This window comes from Meleagris gallopavo, chromosome 3 (assembly GCF_000146605.3).
Source record: "Meleagris gallopavo isolate NT-WF06-2002-E0010 breed Aviagen turkey brand Nicholas breeding stock chromosome 3, Turkey_5.1, whole genome shotgun sequence".
Classification (NCBI taxonomy): Eukaryota; Metazoa; Chordata; class Aves; order Galliformes; family Phasianidae; genus Meleagris; species Meleagris gallopavo.
Window position 1 is genome coordinate 72,739,273 of NC_015013.2, and position 23,286 is coordinate 72,762,558.

At 37.7% G+C, this 23,286-nt stretch overlaps 1 protein-coding gene across 7 annotated transcripts in view; it reads left to right on the forward strand.

Annotated features, from left to right (window-relative positions):
• The window catches only part of VPS13B (vacuolar protein sorting 13 homolog B), a 416,489-nt gene that overhangs the window by 3,269 nt on the left and 389,934 nt on the right, over positions 1-23,286 (forward strand). For all 7 annotated transcript variants that reach the window (XM_010709173.3, XM_010709170.3, XM_019614165.2 and 4 more), the window contains one exon: positions 7,164-7,307. In XM_010709173.3, the coding sequence (XP_010707475.1) occupies positions 7,164-7,307 (144 nt within the window). The remainder of the gene's footprint in view (positions 1-7,163; positions 7,308-23,286) is intronic.

Below are 23,286 nucleotides of genomic sequence, written 5' to 3' on the forward strand. Positions count from 1 at the left end.
TATAATTTATTATATATATTATATATTATTACACCATCTGTATATCCATTGACTATATACCATCTGTATATCCATTGATTATACAGACTCAATAGATTTGGAGCCTGTAGTTAACATGAGCAGGGAAGTCTTTGCTGAGAGACGACTTCCTTCTGTGCTTATCTTTGTTGACAGTTTTAAGTGTGTCAGACAGATAAAGCTGCTATAGGTGGTGTAGCAAGTCTGACTTGGGGCCCTGTGTTCAGCTGAAGAAGGAGCTGAGAATATTGCAGCAAAGAAAAAAAGATAATTTAGATAATATGGCCTATGGAAGAGAAATGAAAAAGACAAGGATTGTGTCTTAGCTCTTGCCTCATTTTATCTAAAATTATGGTCAAATTTTATGGGTGAGAGAGAATGGAATAAATTGTGCTGAGAGATACTTAAACTGTGCATTAAGGAAATTTTTCCTCATTTTTATCAGATTAAGATATTGGAGTGGACATGAGATTGTGTGGTCTTTATTGGGGGGACCTGTAGAAATAGGAAATAAGTATTTACGGAAAATATGGTATCTTAGATCCACCTCCAGAATAGGATCAAGTCTTCTGGGAGGTCCTGTGTAATTTTCTGTCTTTCTGTAAAAATTCTGATTTATCTTCTTTCCAGTATTCGGATGCCTCTATTGTCTCTTGTGGTAGCTGCTTTTTAGTTACTCAGTTTCTTGTTACAGCTTGCCCATACAGGTAGTGTGAATACTGGACTGCAATTGGTAGGATGTGTTACTCCTGTGAATGAATATTCAAAGCTTGCTTTAGTGTGAATATTGTGGAATCATAGGAGGGCTGACCAAAAGGAAGTTCTGGAGGTCTCAGTCCAGCCACCTGCTCTGAGCACTGCTGCCAGCATTATACCAGATCCGCTTTGTGTAGATGTCTTGAAATCTCCAGTCTTGGTTGTGAAAGCTTCTTCTTCAGGTAAACTGTTCTCAGAGCCATAGAATCACAGAGTCATTTGGATTGGAAGGAATCTTAAAGCCATCTCTCTGCCATGGGCTTGGCTGCCACTCACCATCAGGCTGTGCAGGGACTCATCCAACCTTTCCTTGAATGCCTCCATGGCTCCACAACTTCTCTGGGCAACCTGTGGAAACACCTCACCACCCTCTGAATCAAGTATTTCTTCCTAACATTTAATCTGAATCTCCTCTTTGTTTAAAACTGTTCCCCTTTGTCTTTTTGATTTCAGACTATGTAAAAAGTTGATCTCCCTCCTATTGTAAGTTCCCTTTGGATACTGAAAGACTGTAAGGAGGATCTCCTTAGAGCCTTCTCTTCTCCAGGAACTATACTGCTCCTATAGGGAGGCTTGTCCTCATAACAAATGGTGGCTTGGGATAGTATCAAACTGTATGTATTACCAGACACTACTAGGGTTTTGCTACCACTGCTTCTATCATTCCCTTTCAGGTACTTGCTTGTAGGTGATCCCTGGCCTCAACTTTGCCTGCCTGTGTATCAGCAGGGTCCATAAATACTGAATGTGGTCTGTTGCTATCTTTGCTTTTGTGCAAAGAAATATGAAGCAACACTTGCATTTGCTAGTCTTTTTTCTTTAACATTATTTGGCTATGTGTTTATGTGAAGAATGGAGATCTTAGTTTGGCTCTTATGCTCTAGAGCTTGCCTGATTCTGTAGAGTATACTTAGGATATCTCCCCTCCTCTCTGCCCCATAGAGATGCTGCTTGACAAAACTCTTTTTGTGTATGTGTGAATATAAATAATAACCTTTGCAGCTGACTGGAAACTCTCTTAAAAAAAAAAAAAGTTGAAGTTTCTAGGAGTTACCATTATGTGTTAATTTGTTTGGCAACCTTGAACATTTTTAGAGGATTCCAGCTTTTGTGGAACTCCAGGGAATGATTTGGGAATAGCATTTTAAGCGCTAGACTACTTGCACCTTACAAACAGTTTTAGGAATAAATGTGTTGCTTTCTTCCCTTGCTTCTTGCGGGTCAGCTGATGTTAGAGTTGCAATGTCATATTGTGTGCTCTTACAGGGTACCAAACAGAATCCCAAAGAATAGATGAGAACAGGGTGCAAAAGATTGTCTGTCATCCCAAAGATCACAAAGTAATTTATAATTGAACTTTAAATATTGTTTCAGAGAAGAGGCTTTTCAGCACTTCTGGCAACTTTTATGTGAAGTCCCTGTGGTATCAGAATAACAGAGCTAGCTGTGAGCTTGGTAGCTAGTTTATGATGTTTCTGTTGTCACTGTGGTACCAAAGAGATAAGATACATGGTGAGCTCTTCTTACAATTTGTATGTATTTCTATAACAACATGGCCTACTAAATTAGCTTTTTTAATACAAACTCAGAGGGAGAAAATGAAACAACCTTAGATTAGAAGACAAAGGACAATTGATCTGAAGATTACCGAGTTTCACTGGAGTGTTTGAAAGGCTCTCTGCTGTAATGTTCTTTTACTCCTGTGTTTTCTGGGCAATGCAGCCACAGAAATGAAGAGAAGAGTGCAGGGAGGCTAACTCCTGAATGCAGGCTCATTTTGAGTAGCACAGGTCTTACTTATGCCTGCATTCTCCAAACAAATTACTGCAGTCAAGGCAGATTTATTCCCACATTTTAACAGTTTGATGCTTCTATAGTGATGCGGAGATTCTTCAAATGTATTTTAATTGGCCAGCCAATTGTGGTACCTTGATAAAAGTAGTTTCAAAAGTTAAAGAATGTATTCAATTTGTGGCTGTAGTGTCTTTAAACCTTTGGCTACCTGAAAAGTACTAACAGTTACTGCAACTAGTGTGTTGTTTCATTGTGTTGTCTTTTGCTCTTGTGAAGATGGATTAGTAAGGAAAATAGTACAAAATAGCTTCTCTTAAGATTAAGACTGAACATGCATTGATACCTAAAGTGCAAATCATGTAGCAGTAATAGTGTATTTGTTTAAATGCATGCACACTAGCAAATCCAGGTAACTTCATGATGTTACAATGACTGAAACTTCTTATCTTAAAGCATTCAGAAATTGTGAAGAGAAATATAAGAAATGATAATGTACTTAATTTAAGGAAATGAGGGCATAAAAAATACCTGTTATGTTTGTTTTATTTGCTGCTGTGTTACTTGCGAGTTACATACAGCACTGAATGTGAAGAAGTGGTATTTCAATTAATACTGACATTGAGGAACAGTCTTTTTTTCTCATCACCCTGAAGTTTGGGAGAGACTTGAATTTTAGGGCAAGGAAGATTAAGATCATCTGGTCTACGGTCTTGCGTGGTGTTAGCCAGTTTTGTTTATGTGTCAACCCCATGAGTTTGTTTTCAGCCCTATGATAACTTCTGAAGAATTCATATAATGCAAATGTAAAACCTAAGATGTAAGGTCTAATCTGTCATAAGTACAAAGATGTGTTCAGAACTTCATGTCATACTTAATGAGAGGGAAAACATTGCACGGGAAAGGATGAATAAAAATGATCTTTGTTAGGCTGGATTATAAACAAGTTACTAAATGTGGTAGATATTTGTTTTGTGTCTACTGAAGTAACAAAGATTTCTCTGCATTGCCCTAAGGAAACTTAACTTGTGCAATTAGGATAATGTCAGACACTGAATCAAAATTCCTTTAAAACAAAGGAACTATGTTTTGTAAATGTGCAGGAGCTCTGTGTCAGTGTATGTTAATCTGCATTGCCTCAATTTGAAAGAAACCCTACTTCTGTTCATTTTTTACATTATCATGCAGCTATTAACAAAAAAGTGTTCTACTCAGTGAATGCTGAAAAAAAGATTTATTGTAGAATGGTGTTTGAAGTAAAAACTTAGCTTCTGCATATGGAAGCAAGTCAGGATCTAAAGAGACACAGCGTTAGGAAAGAAAATTTATTTTTGTTATTGTAAATAATAGTTTGCTGTTTGATTTGTGAAAGCACTGTCCCTTAAGTTGTAGTGTGTTTTTTTTAAGTCATGTTTTTTTGATCACTTCTTTTGAAAAACATAAAAAGAGTATAAAGAACATTTGAAGAACGTAAAATACTTTTTGATTTACTGTATTATCAGTACAGTGATGTCTATAGCAGGATAGTTTAAAACTTGCTTTTTGGTGACTAAATTAAACTATCCAGATAAAAGTATGTTTTTATTTTGGTGTTGTTTGCTTAAGACTGAATTTTTTTGAGAGAGGCTTTTAGCTAAAATTTTCAGTGTATTTGTGAGTGAGATGAAGAAAAACACTTTGTAAAAACAACAAATTTCAATCTGTTTTTATGAGAAGGTCTATGACTGTCCTCTTTGGGAATGAAGGCTTGAAATTAGATGTGTTTTTGAGTAAGCACAGTTGAGGAAGGAGCTAAGAGTTTCTGATGTGAGAGATTAGGTGTTTTCTTTAACTTCAGAACCCAAAGGCTCTTCTACAAAATGAAAGCTCTAGTTTATTTAAAAACAAATGTTACAATTTAGTGTATTTGTTTTCTCTGATGTTGTCAGCAGTGAATATATTTCATTTACTCTTAGCTTGTAGAATCATTTAGGTTGGGAAAGACCTTCAAGATGACCGAGTCTGATGGTCCACTTGACCTCCAGAGTCCCATCCCTCAGTGCCACATCCATACATACCTTAAATGCTTCCTGGAGTGAGGACTCCATCATCTACCTCCCTAGGCAGCTGCTTCCAATGCTTGACCACCCTGACTGTGAAGAGCTTCTGTTTCATGTCCAATCTAAACCTGTCCTAGTGCAACTTAAGAATATTTACTCATGTCCTGTCACTTTTTACCTCAGAAAAGAGTCTGATGCCCTCCTTTCAGATTGTACAGAGTAATGAGGTCTCCCTTCATCTCCAGGCAGAACAGCTCCAGTTCCCTCAAAAGTCTTCATTTGTCCCTTCACCATTAAAATAGTTCGCAAATGCTGTCTGAAAATTTGAATGCATTATCAAATACAGTTCATTTTGCACTAAACAGTTCTGTTATTTTAAATCTGATTTTTAGTCTCTAGTTGCAGGTGGCTGTTCTGTCTGGTGAGTGTTAAGCTCAGGCTTCGTAGAGAACCCCTGAGGCTACTCTTTCCAGCACTTTGGATCTGAAGTACGTGGAAGTATCCTGTGTGCTGCCCTGTGCTGTGTACCTGAGATGAACGTGAGCCAACAGTGTGCCCAGGTGGCCAAGAAGGCCAGTGGCATCCTGGCTTGTGTCAGAAACTGTTGTCAGCAGGAACAGAGAAGTGATTGTCCCCCTGTACTCAGCTCTGGTGAGGCTGTGCCTGAGTACTGTGTCCAGTTTTGGACCCCTCACTGCAAGAAAGACACTGAGGCCCTGGAGCGGGTTTGAAGAAGAGTGGCAAAGCTGGTGAGGGGTCTGGAGCACAGGCCTTATGAGGAGCAGCTGAAGGGATTCTCAGTCTGGAGAAGAGGAGGCTTAGGGGAGACCTTATTGCTCTCTATAACTACCTGAAGGGAGGTTGTAGTGAGCTGGGGGTTGGCCTCTTCTCTCGTGTAACTGGTGATAGAACTAGAGGGAATGGCTTCAAGCTGCACTGGGGAGATTCAGGCTGGATGTTAGGAAATACTACTTTTCTGAAAGAGTGGTCATGCACTGGAATGGGCTGCCCAGGGAGGTGGTGGAGTCACTGACCCTGGAGGTGTTCAAGGAATGGTTGGATTTTGTGTTGAGAGACATGGTTTAGTGAGAACTATTGGTGATGAGTGGATGGTTGGATTGGGTGATCCTGTGTGTCTTTTCCAACCTTGGTGATTCTGTGATTCTATGATACAAAGTTTATCTAAACATCTGTGCCTTGTGCAGCCTGTTGACAAGTTGTATGGGACGTTTAGCTCACGAGGGCTGTCCTGCAGAGATGTGCTTGCTGCATGGACTGGTTAGTATCAGGCACTTGTTAGGGGTTGAGGACTGACTTGGTAGAGCTAAGCACCAATTTTCAAGGCTGTGTAACGTCAAAGTTAGGTTTTGGTGAGGAGGAGTCTGGATTTTGCTAGTGAAGAGTTTAATAACTTCTTATTTACTAAGTTTAATGTGGAGAGGGAAGCACCTTGAATGCTGTGAATAAAAAGAGAATAAATAACTACTTTTCTAATGATGCTTCTCATTATTTGGGGGTTCCAAAGAATAAGTAATAACATCCTGTTACTAAAAAGGATGTTATAAAATGCAAGCACAAGAGTCCTAATAAAATTAGCAGTTGAAATTGTACTTCTTATATTTCCTAGTTTAGAATGTCTGGCTTGGTGGCTTCTTTTTCTTAAACAAAACTCTACCCTCTTAACCTCTTTTTTTTTTTTGTTTTAAATTCTTATTACAAGTTTGGAAAATGGGAAGTGTTGCATCCTGATGGTGTTCAACAGATTTACTGTTCATAACACAATTAAATTCTCATTTGTAAACCAAAGGAAGTGTACCAAGTAACTCCTTTGCTTTACAGAGTGATTTTGATTTGATTGTTTTTGTTTTGACCTCTACTCACCTGTTTGGCTTGCTTCCTTAATCTTTATCGTTATTTTAGCAATAGGAAAAAATAAGAGTAAAAATTGTATTTACAAAAAATGAAAGGCCCAAGTAAGTATGCATCTAACAACAGACAAAAAAAAAAAAACCCAAACAAAAAACTCCCCAAAACCAATACCCTCATTATTTCTCACTAAGACTCCAAATGCCTCATAGCTTTTGTATGGATTTCATTTTTGTTTGTTGCCAGTCTTAAGAGTACTACTCTTAGACGTCAAAGTACTAAAATATTTTGGAAGGAATTGCCTTGCTCTGGATTTTTTTTGATGTTTAATTCCAAATTCCTGTTCTACTGTAGGTCATGCATCAATTTAAATATTTGCTTTCATCTTGTTCATTTTTATTTGTCTCTGTAATAGCAAGAGATTTTGTGGTACCTTCATGCAAGAGGTGGTTTTTAATCTATTATTATCAAGGACATGGTAATCTAGATGGGTCTTTCTAACAGAGCAATTGTAACGTATGTGTACAAGCAATTAGTGGGCTAGTTCCTAAGTCCAGTGGCACACTGATGGCTTGGGGAGGGGAAAGAACCTTTGATCTATGTTCTGTGCTAAAGCCTTATTATTTTAAGTTACAAGTGTCCTGTTTTGATGTATTTTAGCAATTAATTCATTACTGTTTCTTTTGTTGTTAGGAACTGAAACTACCATTTACTTTTTTAAGTGGGCATATTCATGAGCTTCGGATTCACGTGCCATGGACAAAATTAGGATCAGAACCAGTTGTCATCACTATCAATACAATGGAATGCATCTTGAAATTAAAGGATGGAGCTCAGGTAAGAAATACAGCGGTTGTCTTCCTAGCATTGAGGGATTGGTGAGAAGAATAGCTTGTATAGGTCATTTTATTTAAAGCCATGTGAAGAATAAGGCACAGTGAAGCTCAGATATGCAGTGGCTCAATGTTGTTGTATTTCTGATTTTTATCAATGAAAAGTACTTGGGCTTGTTAATGTTGAGCTTGTCGTCTTAAGCAGTTTAATACTTTAGCTCCAGGAAAGCTTTATATCTTTCTTTTTAATCCTTCTTTTCATTTTAATTTCAATATAGAGTCCACCATTGGTATTAGGAATCCTGCAAAAGAAACTTCCAATTTGTGCAGAGCTCTCAGGTGTTTGGTAGGAAGCTTGATGAGCTGTTAACATTTCATGCCAATAATTAGCTATCAGCCAGCAATAACGTTGGAGTATGCTTTCAATTGTTTGATTTTTTTTTTTCTTTAAATTTCTAACACAGTTCCAGGGCTAAAAAGGCTTTTGTTGCTGGAATAGAAATGTCTAGTCCTACATATACTTTCTGGGTGTCATATGCTTGTATTCTGTAGTTATACTAAATCTCTGTTGCATGTGTGCACGTACATATACACATAAGTGCACACACCAATAGCCAAATACTAAGTACTTTTCCAATCTTGAAGTAGGATTGTGAGGCCAGATGTTGTTTGAGAAATGTGTTTTAGAAGCAGTGAATTACAACTAATTATAGAAGCTGCAGAAGAAGACTTGTACCCATGACTTTGTGCAACCCAGAACTAATATTTGATATTGGACCATGCAGATGGCTACTGCTGGAATGATTGGATTTCCTGCATGCGTGGTATTTGAAACTTAAGTTTTGTGGTGCATACAGCAAAAGGTCAAATGTCACGAATGTAAAGCACTCTCTAAACAAGTATTTGTTACAGATGTTTAAGATTCAGGAGCAATAAAGGATTTCTGAAAATTCCAGCTGACCTTTGGACAAATTATTCAGTACTATGTACACTCAGGAGAGTAAAATTTGAATCTGTGCCATAGAAGAATTATTATCTTTGACTAACAAAAAGTCGACAGTTTGGATTTTATTAAGTTACTATTCAAAATATGTTCTAAAATAAATTATTTCAAGAAATTCTTGTGTTTTAGTGTGACTGTGCAGATGGCAAAGACCTGTTGTCATGAAAGTTAGTAATTAGTGAATTAGTGAATTAGTGAAGAAACTAATAATAGAATTTCTTTGTGGAAGTTTGTAGTAAAATTATCTTCTGGTGAATTTATCTCCAGCTAAAACTCTCTGCGCATAATTTTCTATCAATGAAAAACTATATAATTGGCAAGAAAGTTTGGTTTTCAAAAGTTTGCTGCCATAATCTTGCATTTCCTTCCTCAGACAAAATTCTTAATGAGCATATATATGATTTCATCTGAGCAAAAAACTCATTCCCTGACCTCCCCATTGAGTGATGTATCTCTTCCTTGGAAAGAGCTTACTTCAAAACATGTTTATTTTGGCTGTGGGTGGGAATTAAAGTACACAGTATCATTTAAAATTATTTGCCAGTGGAACCTACAGGTTGTTATGGGCAAGGAAACCTCTTCTGTATGCCTGTCACCTTTTTTGTCCTGTTGGACCTTAACATTTCTTCTTTTCTACCCAGTCTTTTTTTCTTATTTGAAAGCTATTTGAAGTGATCTGCTCATTCCTCTTCCTTCTTTCCTGTCACAATATCTCCTTGCTCAAACAGGAGGCTTTAAATTCTGTGCTAACTGGGAAGGACAAGTCTGCATCTGTATCCTTCACCTTACTGGCATCATAGCTAACCACAAGACTAATCTTTTGGCTGTCCAACCTTGAATTCTGTGGTTTTTAATCTTGGAAATGACGCAAGTGGAGAGATTCAAGGAGAAATGCATTGTCTGTATTAGTGCTTCAATTTTGAGTCTTTGTCTTTAATTGGGACACAGTGCATCAGGGGAAACCAGTGCACTTGATGAAAACTGTCTCTATAACAAGATCTAGTGTGGAATCAGGAGTTGGATTCAGTGAGACTTCTGATGCCTTCCAACTCAGGATCTTCTATGATTCTGTAACAAATTTCTCAATCAGGGAAGACTTAAATACAGTTACATGAGCACAAGAAAACCAGGTTGTTTTTCTTTTCTGGATCAGTATGTAGACTATTAACCACTATTCCTTTTATGAGGTATTACAAAGAAGGTTTTGAAGGAATATTTTAACTCTGTAAACAGTGGAAAACAGCTCATAAGTATGCTTGTCAGAATAGCAGACACCACGTACTTATCTGAAAATCAGTAGAGACTGTCATCAAAGAGTGCTGAAAGCAGAAATTAATCTTGACTAGGAAATGATCAAGATGATAGATAGGGTGTGCAAAAAGATTATGAAAGACTTTCAAAGGGAAGACAGAAGGCTTGTATTTAATGATGAGGGTACAGTTATATAATATTTGCTGAGGTGGTGTAGCTAGTTCGAGGACCTTAGTGTTTTTTTTCCCTTTCTCATCTCAGTTGTAGTAACTCAATCAAATATGGCTGTATGGATGGTGTATTTTTTCTCCTTTGAGTGTGTGTGTGCTGTTCAGTGACAGCAGAAGTATGTTATGAGAAGTAAGGAAATAGCAGACCTGCTTCTCTGTTGCATTGCATTGGTGCAGAGGGTGAGTTTTTTATGCATGCATTTGTGTGTATATGTGTGTAGGGATATTACAGACAGCCTCCCATCTGACTAATTTTTATTTCATTATTGCTTAGTGTTTAGGAGGAACAGATTGAACTGGAAATACAAGTAGAGCATGTAGTACAGAGTTAAACAGTTGTTTTACAAAGTCGAAAACTTGTATTGTTCCAGACTTTAATAAGGCAATGGTAGCGGGGGGGGGGAAGAAAAAAAACCAAAACATTTCTGGCAGTTCTGTGGAAAGGCACGTGTCCACCTGAATGGTAGTCAAAGTGTATTTCTTTCCTTCCTTCCCTCTAACAAACCAAAACACTTTTTTTTCTAACATTGTTTCATGGACCATCTTTATGTCCCATAATCACTAGAAAACTGCAGAACCCAGGCTGTGTATTTAGTTACAATATCAGGTTGAACTCTCAACATAGCATCATTTAGAAAGTGACTTTTTGAAACTTCAATAATAATTCTGTACTAACTAGGATAACATCCAGTGTTGTTTTCTTTGAAATAGCTGTGCTGCTAGGGAATTGATGGAACTGCATGTAATGAGCCAGAATCCTAACGTGGTAGTGGACGGTGCAGTAGGCTTTGCATCAGAACTGATGCAGGGGTGATTATTGTATCTTGCTTATTAGAACTTCAAAGTCTGTGGATCATGTGGTAGAACAAGTGGGAGCTCAGGAAAATTCAGAGAATTTCTTTACTGTTTTAATATTTAGAAACTGTTTCTAAAAACGAAAACAAAAGTTGTCAACAGATGGGAACTATAAATTCCTCTCACTAACAATAGTGATTAGCATATGCTGGTATATTTCAGGTGAGATTACCTGTGTTAAGTATCCCAGGGACAGGGAATTATAAGTACAGAGGGGAATGAATGTGCATGTGTGTGTAATATATATGTGTGTATATATATGTATGTAAGTTTAAGAAAATCAGTAGTTGCATAACCTAAGATTTGCTTCTGAGTGCTTGTTTGGAATCAAATAAGAGGTTTCTGAGCTTATTAATGTCCCTGTGATGCTGCCTGTCATGCAAGTACAAGTATATTACATCAAAATTGGTAGGGAAATTTTTGCATTAACAAATAATGATTTTGGAAACGTGTAACTATTCTGATTGCCTACACTGGAACCAGAATATAAATGCTATGTCTGTAATTTTATGTATTGGAAGGCTATATACTGAGAAAGCTAAGATGATAATGCAAATCATCATATATTTGAGAAACTGCTTTGTAGGATTGACTCAGGCAGGTAGCTGCTCCAGTTGGCATACATTAGCCAGCAGGCAGTGCGGTTCCTCCCTGTCATGTCTGTGTTCTGCTCTGTTCTGAGAGCTCTGAGAAGGGAAGCTGGCTGGTACATGAATGATGCAGCTGAACTGCAAGTTGAAGGCCAAGTTGCATTCATTGATAGTTAGCTCAGCTTTCAAACTTGCTCCCAGCTGCTTTCAGAACAAGGTTGTTGCAGGATAAGCCTACTCTTGGTGGCAACTTTGAGCTAGCAGAGGCTATGTGGCTTCTTCTTTGCTGTGGTTAATTTGGAGAATTGGTAATTATTGATGTCACAGCATAAGTTATTAGATGGTAGTGTGGACCACATTTGTCCAAGAACAGAGATGAGCAGTAACTGCTGTTGTGCCATTGCTGTGGAATCATATTTCAGAGCAGACTTTTGTATTTCAAGTGTTAGAAAAAGAACAGAATATTGATCTGATAAGCTTGGCTCCTGAAAGTTTTTCTAAATATTTATGTTAATTCTGCAAGTGGATGAGTAAATAGCAGAGTTGAAACTTTGATACCAAAGCCTCACTGATTTGTATTCCAGAAAATAGGTTTACTAAGGCAAACGTCAATACTAATGTGTTTGTCTTCATAAAGAAAAACTGTTCTGCTATGTAGATACAGGAGTACAAAGTAGAAAGAACGAATAATCCTTGTGCCTTTACTGATCTTAGCTTTTTTCAATGACCTACAACAGCAAGGAAGTGCAATGCCAATAGTCAGTGTCTTTCTTGCAAAGTGAAGGAATTTATGTACCATGTTTGGCATAATTCCTAGAAGTCCAGGGTTGGACTCTGATTCTACCTTCCCTGGCATAGGTCTGGAATACTTCAGTTGATTTACTTTGCAGTATTTCCAGATTTGTCCCCATCAAAATTAGAACCCAACAATCCAGCTTTGTTTCGTGTAGTTGGGTGAAGAGTTTGGATTGGTGTATGGTTTAACGGGGAATGAGGTGAGGTAATGTGCTTAAAAAATATTTCCTTAGAGAGGAAGTAGTTTTTTCTCATTTGTTGATAGATTAAAGCATGGTTAAATTTGTTGGAATGTATTTTAGCTCCTCATTATAGCAAAACCTATTTCAGAAGAGGCATGATTACAGATTTTGTAGTGGAAAAAACCTGTAAGTTACCCACCTTTGGTGAGGGCTTCTTAAAATTCTGAAAGATGAAAAATACTCTTAATTCTATGAAGTACAGTGTACACTGAAATTATAGCTTGTTCCCTTTGGAAGGATTGGTGTTTTCTCAGGAAGGGTGTGACTCAATTATAATTTATTAAATACAGTTATTGAACTTAAGCAGAAAAAGTTCACCTTATTCATTTATGATTTGTAACTTACTTTAGAATACCTGCCCTTAGGCAGTGGTTCCTGCTAAATAATTGACACACATTGTGTTTTATTTTGAGCACTCATGGTCAGTGATGAACTTGATACCAGCGAACTGCCTTTTTGCCAGTAGAGTGTGGAAATGTTGTGTTTTAGTTGTGCTCTTTTGCTTATATACGCAAATCCCCTATGTTCAATGTAGATCTTTCTATATTCTGCAGAACCACAAGGACACTGTATTACACAGCTAGCAATATCCAGTTGTCACTGTCATCATAATTTGAATGCATCTGTTCAACAAATAAACTTTCCCTCAGGAGATCACAGAACAAACTGTGTGATCTGCTGAGGACTAATTGATATCTAACAGGCTGTCTGTCCTGAAGCAGAGGTCTGAAGAGCCGCACTGGTACTTGAACTTGCTGTCCTTCATTAGTATACTTGCTAATTCATTGCCTCTTATTGGAGGTTGAATAACACAAAATTGCTTTAGCCTTTTTTATTGTAGATGTGTGAATCATTCTTTTGGAAAAATGTATTGATTGGAGCTGTTACATTTCCAAATATTTTCAATTAAAGCTGAATATTTATTGTTTTTCTGGTTTTGTTACATATCCAGGCTCCTGGTGTGCGTTATTTACTTATTTATTGTTAGCCTGACAGCGTTACTCAGTGCTTTGGGTTAGCGTAGGATTCTCTGAAATATGCTAACAGCTGCTGCAATAGTGGTCACATGTAATTACTTAGCATTAGGCCCAAAGTTTGTTAGTGTTGATATTTTAAAATTGTGGGGATAATTAGGAATTACTTTTCAAAGAAGCTCTGTAGTTTTCTACCTAATTCTGTAGGCAGAGTGGTCTCCTGATCAGTGTAGTGCAGTCAGTGCTTCCTTACGGCATACTGGGGAAAGCAGCAGTTCTCAGGTGCTTTGGATGGGTGGGGTGCTCTGTTTTCTCTTATTTTTTTTTAAATTATTCCTTCTGGCAGAAGTGTGTCATATTTCATGGCCTCTGGGGCACTTGGTGCATGTGAACGTCACCAGGGTTGCACCGTAGGACTGATGCTTTCTGGAAGCCTCTGTCTTTCTGTGTAGCTTGCTGCCCCAGAGTTTCTCCCCAAACAGGGTCTGTGGAGACCTGAGAAAGAGGGTAGGTGAGAGTGTGCTGCTGATCCCAAATGGTTCATTCGGCCTGTTCCTGGCTATCTTCTTTTCCATGTGCTCCTCAGATGTGGATGGTGACAGGGTTGTGGGGGAAGTGCATTGTTCTGGCAATGGGAAGTGGCTGTCTTTCCTGGAAGCTCTTCAGGATGCTTTTCCCAGCATGCATTTAAATATGGGCTCATTATATTATGGGAGAGAGGCTACAAGCCTGTGACATGAATTGGTCCTGCGGAGCAGGCTGCCTGCACCACTGCAGTCATCTGGTGCACAGCTGAGGTTCATAGCAGAGGAGGCCAAAGGGAACAAGTGAGCTGAATTGTCCTGCTGCACTGCATGCGGCCTGTGGGCTATAGGTTGTTCATTCTTGATATTTGCTTACAATCATAATGAACATTAAGATTTTGCAGTAAAACTGTAGAAAAAAATATTTAACAGCATGAGAAAAATCTGTTTAAGCCGCAATGAACTCTATAATTCTTTTAACCAGCCTTCCATAAGAAGGGAGCATCTGGTGGACAGAATAGATCAGAGTCCCAAGTGCATATGCTGGTGGTTTCATTGTCATCAACAGACATTATAGTTTTGTTGATTTATTTTGTGCAGTGAATAAAACTTCATTTCCTGCTCTGTTAACGGTGTTTTACTTTGCTTAACTTGTTCAAAAATGAATATGGTTTTATCTATATAAAAGTTGAAAGAAATTGGTTTTCATGGTGTTAACAACAGACATCTTTTTTTATCTACTTAAGTGTATACAACAATTATTTTCATCTGAAATACTCCAGTTTTTGGTAGTATTAAGTCTTCTGTAGTGAAGTTTCTTTTCTTAAGAGTGCCTCGACCTTTAAACAGAAGTCCTATCTTTTCTTCCTTTATTACATATCTAAGAGTATTCCACTCATAAATGTGACTTATAAAAGTGTAGTTTGTTATCATATACTGGTTGCTTTATTGAGGACAGAAGTACTTAACCAGCAGAAGTGTACTGTGCATGTAGCTGTTGGAAAAGTTGAGATTGCCTTCTGTCAGTGAATGTATAATCCATGTTAACTTAAAAGAAGTCCATACTATATACAGCTGCTCAGGCATTTTCCTTCTGGCATTTTGGGTGAAAACATAACTCCTGCAAAATAATCCTTACTTTGTTGTGAAATTCCTGTTTGGTTATTGTTAGAATTCTTTTATTTTTTCTTTAACAAAATGAAACGACACTGAATTTAGAAGGAGGCAGAGCAGTATTTCCCTGCCTACTAAAGGATGGGTATTTGGGACTATTCAGTATTGAGCTATACCTAAACTACTTTTCTGTTGTGTGTGGATAGACTTCAGGAATGCCACAGTGAGGGTGTTCTTTAGGAAGAGGGAATCATTCACATACTGTGCGCAGGCAGAGTCAGCATCTCATCAGGCTGCACTTCAGTTTAGATAGATGGTTTTTTTTTGTATGTTTGTGGAAACAGAGAAAAATGAAAATTATATAAAATAAGTTGTGTTGCTTTTGAGAATGTTTGAGTACTTCATTTTAAATGAAAATACCAAATTGCAATATTTCATATGTCTGAAGTAAACTTTTCCAGTGCTTCCAATTGAATAATTTTTTTTCACTGGTTTTTGTTGTGATCTACTACTGCAGACAAGTATCAAGATAATGGGACTGCAGGAACCTGCCTGAAATCAGTTTGCTTGTGCGTGAGCGGAAAGAACAGACACGATGCAACTTGTTTACTGACAGTGTTTGTCTTCCCTCTGACCCTGCTGCAACTGGCTAGAGATGAATGATGTTGGCCTTCCAGTTCTCAGTTTGGGATGCAATTATAAGATTCTGACTCTACTTAAGGGTAAAACACAGGTCATTTAAAGCTAACATATTGTTTTTTTATCCACGATTAAACTTACCCACTTTTAAATTAATTTGATCATAATTACTAATTCTGAGATCCTAAGCAGTTCTCAGCAATGATAGACTTGTTGCAAGTCCTATGTGCTTTGCTTGCTTAGAGAAGATGAATACCAGCTCTTGAAGTAATTTTTGATGGTCTGCTGACGCTGGTATTTCATGTTCTGTGTGAAATACTTGCACATAATAATCCATTATAGACAAAAGGTGAAGACATACTGAAGTGTTTTGTAGGCTTGAAAACTTTCAGAATTACTGTTGGGAAAAGTCTGAAGTACTCATCATGTACATGAGACCATCTACAGCTATTCCTTACCTTATAGGTGGCTCAGCAGGTTCCTCAATTACCAGCATTCCTTGATAATTCATAGAATCATATTGATTGGGAAAGATTTTCGATATCAAGTCCCACCACCAACCTGACCTGTCGAGTTCTATCACTAAAGTAGAATCATAGGATCATAGAACTGCTCAGGTTGGAAAAGACCTTAAAGATATCAAGTCCAACCACAACCTAACCATACTACCCTGACTCTAACAACCCTTCACTAAATCATGTCCCTGACACCACATCCAAATGGCTTTTAAACACATCCAGGGATGGTGACTCAGCCACCTCCCTGAGGAGCCTATTCCAGTGCTTAACAATCCTTTCTGTAAGGAAGTGTTTCCTGATATCCGACCTAGACTTACCCTAGAGCATCTTGAGGCCATTTTCCCTTGTCATGTCACCAGTGAGAAGAGACCAGCCCTGATCTTGCTGTGAGCACATTCCAGGTAGAGAGCAATAAAGTCTCCCCTCAGCTTCTTTTTCACCAGACTAAATAGCTCTAGTTCCTTCAGTCTCTCCTTGTAGGACTTTATTCTCTAAGCACATAACAAGCCTTGTTGCCATTCTATGGACCTGCTCCAGCACCTCAATGTCCTTTCTGTACTTCTATGGACCTGCTCCAGCACCTCAATGTCCTTTCTGTACTGAGTTGCCCAAAACTGAACACAGTACTTGAGGTGAGGCCTCACCAATGCTGAGTTCAGGGGCAGGATTACTTCCATAGTCCTAAACATCACCAGTTAGTCAGGACTGCTGAATAGTGATGGAGAGTGGCTTGGCACCCACATGCACCAATTCCCTCAGCACTCTAGGGTGCAATCCATCTGGCCCCATTAACTTTTGGAGCAGGTCCAAAACCATCTCATCATGGATCACGCAGGGCCTATGCTGTTCCCCATCCCTATCTATCAGCTCAGGGGGCGTAACAAGTCTTACTATTAAAGACTGAGGCAAAGAAGGCATTAAGCACCTCAGCCTTACCCTGCTCCTTGGTCACCAAGTTGCCCTAGGGAGATTCTCCATAGCCTTCCTCTTGCTTTTGATGTATTTATAGAAATATTTATTGTTCTTTACTTTAGTGGCCAAGTTCAGTTCTGTCTGGGCTGTGGCTTTTCAGTAGTGCCCTGTGCCATGTAGTCCATGTGCCCTGTGTCTTGTTGCTACCATATGTACTGCTTTTTAATTGAGTTCATTAGGAACTAATAGCTTGGTTGCAAAGAGGCTAATTTTGCTACCTTAAAGTTTCCAACTTAGCAGTGGCACAAAATATGAGTAGTATGTATGTTCATGATTCTCTGGAGTGCGTGGTCTGTTACAGCTGGTTTCACTGTACTCTTAATTAATAAAATGTTTTACTGAATATCTCCTAATGAGCTTCTTTTTTTACAGTCACAGTGGCATTTTCTAATACACCTACAATAATTCAGGTAAAGATTTAATGAGGTAGCACTGTGGCAAACTGATTCTGAAATCAGGCACTTTCTAGCTAAAAACCTAATCCTTTCCTCCCAAACGGGAGAAAAGTCCAACTTTCCCGGGTATATGGAGTTAATAAGCTTACCTTTATTACTTGTCCATGGTTGAACTCAATATTGTTCACTTTTAACTGTATTGTCTTATAGTCCTGTCCTTATGTGGTCCATCAGGTACAGCGGGATATATCTGAACACTTAGCTTCTGTATACTGTAGATAGCTTAAAAGGTAACCATCTAAGCAACTGCACGTTAGTAAGAGAGAAAACCTGTTTCTGTGACTTTTTAAAGATACTATAGTATTTAAACTACACCTAGTAATATCTGTGTATATAAGCTGATGATACAAAATCAGAATCTATTAATGGATGAACTTTTAGAGACAAAAATTAAAGTTTACTGTTGTGCGAACTAGAGAATTTTTTGCTTTTCTCCCATTTAGAAACACTACAACTGTTATTTACTTTGTGTGTGGTTCAGCTTCCTAAGTTGTAGTTGAGGTATTACTGTGAGCTGACTGGGATTTTTTTTCTTGTGACGGTTGGTTTATTTACTGTTCAGAGAGCTAGTTGTATCTTGATTATAATTGTCATTGCTCTACTATAACAGGAACAGTCAATAAACTCAGTATTAGTCATCCATATAGTTTGTTTTGGCTGTCACAGTAGCTGGTGGGTGATCTCCCTGTCCTTATCTCATCACTTGATCCCATTTTTATTGTATTTTCTCTCTCTCTTCCTTAAAGGTGAAGGGAATGAGGGAGCAGTGTGGTGGAGTCCAGCTGTCCATCAGTGTAAAACCACCATAACGTACCAAGGAGGCTACTTTTCCATTGGTTTGAATGCAATTGTATTGAAACAAATGCACAGTGGTGTCAAGGATGCTGTGTTTCAGATTAGCATCTGAAGAACCTCAAAATATCCGATGTCCCTACAAATAGATACCATGCAGAATGATGAATGTTACAGAAACCTGAAAGAATTGACAGCTTTATGGTATTACCTGTGATTTGTCTGTCAGATTTCTAAAATTTCTTAATTGATAAATCAAAATCTGACAAATTGGGAATTTAAGAGGATGTTTATTTTCCCCAGATCTCTTTATTTCCTTTGAATCTTTTTTTTCCTCCATCCTATTGTCCAGTTCTTAATCTCTCACTTCTGCATATGTCTGGAATACACAGTTGAACAACTAACAGTAAGTCCTGTATCACTGCCACAGCTACTTTCAGAACGTTTTAATCTTTGTTCCCTTGGGCACTCAGCTTCTTTTCTTGCTGACACTCACACTCCTCTTTCATTTCAGCTATGAATACACATTGTATTTCAAGCTAACCAATGTGATAAACATTTACATGTTATGATGTTATAACTAGAGAGGTCTTTTGTGAAACTTTGCGACAATTATAATGCACTGTTGACAGCTATGTTTCTTTTGACATATAGCATTCTAGTGATTTTGTATGACATTGCTGACTATTTTAGAAGATAAATTACTGTTTGTTTAGGTTTTAAGGTAATATTTCGAAAGCTTTCTTATTTAAAAAGAAACGTTATAAATAGCAGTAAATTCTTTGTACTCACATCATAGACTAACAATTGCAAAAGAAATGACTGATTATAAGAACTCCATAATGTGCATTTTGAGTAAGTAGCACCCATGTGTACTCTTTTACATTTATTAAGCAAGAAGTTTGTGCAGCAATTCACTTAGTTTTGTAGTTTAGTCCATTAGTTTTGTTAACTGATGCTTTTTAAGTAAGATATAACAAATAAAATTACACTTGCTGAAAATCTGTTCTTTCCCATGGTGGTGTTAACTTAAAATTGCAGAGTGAAAAATATAATATAAAATTTTAAATGGAATTGATAGAAATCTCACAGTGCTGTCAATTTGTAGTTTAAATGCAAATATTTGAATTAAAATAATAAAATGGAAATTTTGTTTTGAGAAAACCAAGTAACGGGATAACTGGAGCCTCCCACTTGGCTTCTGTGTTTAGAAAGGCTAGAAAACTACTTAAAAAAGTAGTTTAGGAACTACTAACATTAGGACAAACAGTATTTTTGCCAGGTATGTTTTGCCAGAACTCTGAAATCTACTGTGCAATTGCATTAACTCTACAGATTTTTGTTCAAGCAGTTATAACATCATTACTATATATAACTAATACTACTGCGTAGCACTAGATGTTATTACATCTATGTGCATAGGATACATAAAAAGTATAATGTATGAAAATAGTGGGGATAAGTCAGGAGATTAAGATATTTTATCTTAACATAGCATTAAAAATCCTTTAGTATTCTCTTTGTGAAGATTGTCTTTAATTCTTACCATGATTATTAAGAGTACTTTCCCTTTTTGATTTAAAAGGTTCCAGTTTATTTCTGTAAACTGTATTGTACACCAAGATCTTACTTTAGTGATATCCCACCCCACTTCTTAATTAGCAGAAGGCAGTGAAAACTGTAAAGGAATTCATTTATGCCCAGAGCTGAGAAATTTCACTCTTACTCATACCTACCTCATTCCTACTTCTACACTGACAGAAAGATCTCCAAGGTGCCGTTTCCAGCTGGAGAAATTCCCTTGGTGCAAGCCCTGTGGGGAATGGCCACAAACTCAAATTTGGTCGGATCCATCCCGGACAGTAACTTGGGAAAAAAAGACTGCTAGGATGAAATCTAAGATGCCAGTGTACTTGAGTTAGTTTCAAGGTTGGTGTCTTATGGAAACTAGAAGTTCTTGATTGTGTTTTCAGTCATTCGTTCTTACCTTCTTCCAATTTTGAGCTTATTGACTAATTTCAAACACTTTTGATGGGGAAGTAGAATTTAAAGGATAATAATTCATGAATTTGTTAAAGTCAGCATCAGCTGGGGAGGCTGTAGTAGGTATAGTCTTAACTCATGGCCATATATTTGTCCCTGTCCTGTTCTTTCCACCACCAATAGCTGTTGAAAGCCAAATGCTGCTCAAATGATTCTCAGCAATGAGAAGAGCTCTCGTGGATTCTCCAGGTAAAGCTTCGTACCTTCCTCTATCATGTGGCAGAGGTTTATCATGATGTTAAAAACTTAAGAACTGGGGAATACTCACCTGGCTGTGTTATTGCTGAGGGCCTTGTCTTAGATATCCTGCTCAATACTGTTTGGTATTAAGAGAAAACTTGGTCTGGACAGTATTCTGTCCTCTGAGAGAAGTGGGTGGCAAGGTTATGTTGTAATAAAAATTAGTACATCCTTGACAGGTGCTTGGTGGAGGGGAATTCTTGCACAGCAGGTCAGGCTTTTTATCTAATAATCTGAAATAGGAAGCGTGTTAGGGAAAAGTTCCCACTGAAGAAAGTGTGAAACGAAGCTGGTATTGCAATCCTCTAGTGCAATGGGGGGAGATGAGCACCTTAATGGTCTTCCAAAGGCAAGTGACATCCAGACTTAAGAGTCTGGGGCCAGTTTAAATAGGGTTGGGGACTGATGCTAGTCCTCCAGCAGGTGGAACAGATTACAATAGGAAGAGTAAGCTGAATGGGCTGAGATCTTGCTCATGGTTTCCAGATGTTGTTTAATAAATCAGCAGTGTGATCAAATCATGCTCACAATGGTTTTCCTTTCTTCCTGCAGCATTCAGGAGAACATATTTGATGACTGCTATAGAAATACAGTGCTCAGCTATTCTTAACTAGTGTTTCAAGGGACTTGTAGCAAGGCTGAGAGTTTATCCAGTCTTTGATAGAGAGGCTTCCAAAGTAACATACAAAAAATGTAAACTGCCTTAAATAATGTTACTTTTGGACAGAGGAAATGTGTCTGTTAAGGTACTGAGTAGCTCAGTGGTTGGAACTGTGCTGTAATGCGAATAGCTGCAATAGTTTGCAATTGTGAGGATGTTTCCTGTCAGTTTATCTTCCTGGTCCTTCAGGGTAAGCTATTGTGACCTTGGTCCCGGGTGTGGAGAATACAGAAGGAGCAGAAGGCTGACTTTACTCTGTATCCAACCTACATCGGGATGCTACACATCCATTGGTTTTGCTGAAAAAGCTCACCTGTTTCTCTGGTCATTCTCTTGTCAGGTCATCCTGGTTTCAGAATTATTGAGTTACAGAGCTCTGTGTACTGTGAGCTTTGTTGTACAAAAACTTTAGGACTCCCTTTTTTTCTTTTCATACATCCTACTGTAGTATTGCCAAATCCTGACTGTAGCTGCCAATTACCTCTGCTGTAATATTTCTGTTTTCTTCTTTGTAACTTCTTTATAGTCAGGGATCAGGATTCCACTGTTATAGGTATTAAATGCAGAGTAATCTTACAGAATTAAGATGTCCCTCACCTCCACTCTGCAAACCAAAGCATTGGGCGAACTTCCTGTAATATGAGGAAGAGTGAAATCTTTAAAAAGCATATCCTAGGAGAAATGGCAGAATAGCCATTTTGAGATATTTGTTTCTATTAAAAAGCACTTACATCATGGTAGGTGGTCTAATATATTTTTAAAGCAAAATAAATACTTTACTAGATGATCCGTTAACAGCTTATAATATAACTTTCTTCTATAAACAGAAGGAAGATATTTGTACAACTTGCTTCCCTCAAAAAGGCTTGCAAAGTCATTTTATTAGTTTTTCTGTCTTGGATGTTGAGATACTGGGGTGTATTTTTGAACAGGCTGAGGAGCACTTAGTGAGAACAGTCTGTTTTATTTATCTTTGCCTATATGGCCTTATCACCACAGTCTTTCAGTCTGACAGCACCCTTTCTTGTAAACCAAAGAATGTTCCTTTTAATATGTCTTATAATCAGCTAATCAAAACAGTAGCAACATCACAGGGAGATGTTATTCCCCTGAAATCAATAGACAGATTCTGCAGTATCTGTGTAACAGACTTAATACAAGCTTCTTGGCTTTGAGCTGTGGCTACTAGTGCAGCGTGTTAACATATCTCTGGCTTTTACATAGTTGAACTCATACCTGTATTTCAGAAGATGTTGTACCTTTTTAATGGAGAATAACTTAACATAGATTCTGGTAACAGACAGAGATGAATGTGACCTGCTGACCAAGTGCAAGCTACACAGTGTGCCTTGTTGGTCACTTGCTAGTGCACTGCTTATTATCTGAATTTAATATTAGCTGAGACCAGATGCATCAAGGAGAGCAAATACTAATGTTGTTAAATCAGTTCTTGATTGTTTCTGTCCATTATTCCTAAGCAGGTTAGTCTTGCTTATTCTTTCACTCTTCAGTGTGCTTTGTCAGCTGGCTACAGACTTGAAATGATACTGGGGGGGGTAGGAGGTAGAAAAATACAGACCTTTCACTATCTCGTCTGCCTTGAAGGATGACAGTGATTAATCTGAATACTCCCTCTTAGGTATGTGATTTGCTTATTTGAAGAGGCTTACAATTGCATTTTGTAGTAGTGAAAGGTACTTATATGTACAGCAAACATGTATATAAAATGTTTTATTTATGTATGTAATGGTAGACTCCTTAATCATTCTGCAAAATGTTATCCCTATCTGATAGTTTTTAATCTTTTTTTTGCTGTTTTATAGCATCATAATTTTAAAATGTGTATTTGTCCTGTCGTCTAATCAACAAATACAGATTGATGTTAATGTGTGTTAGAGTGTTAACCCACAACTTCCAAAAGATTTACAGTTGTCATGCTTATGTTACTGATTTTTCTGTTTCAGTGTTGTTAAGTTCCTAGTTTACTATTCATTAGAACAAACATTAAATAAATTTCCTCTTTATCTACTTAACTACATGCTTTCTGATTACTCTTAATGAAATATTTTAGCAGGATAATTTTACA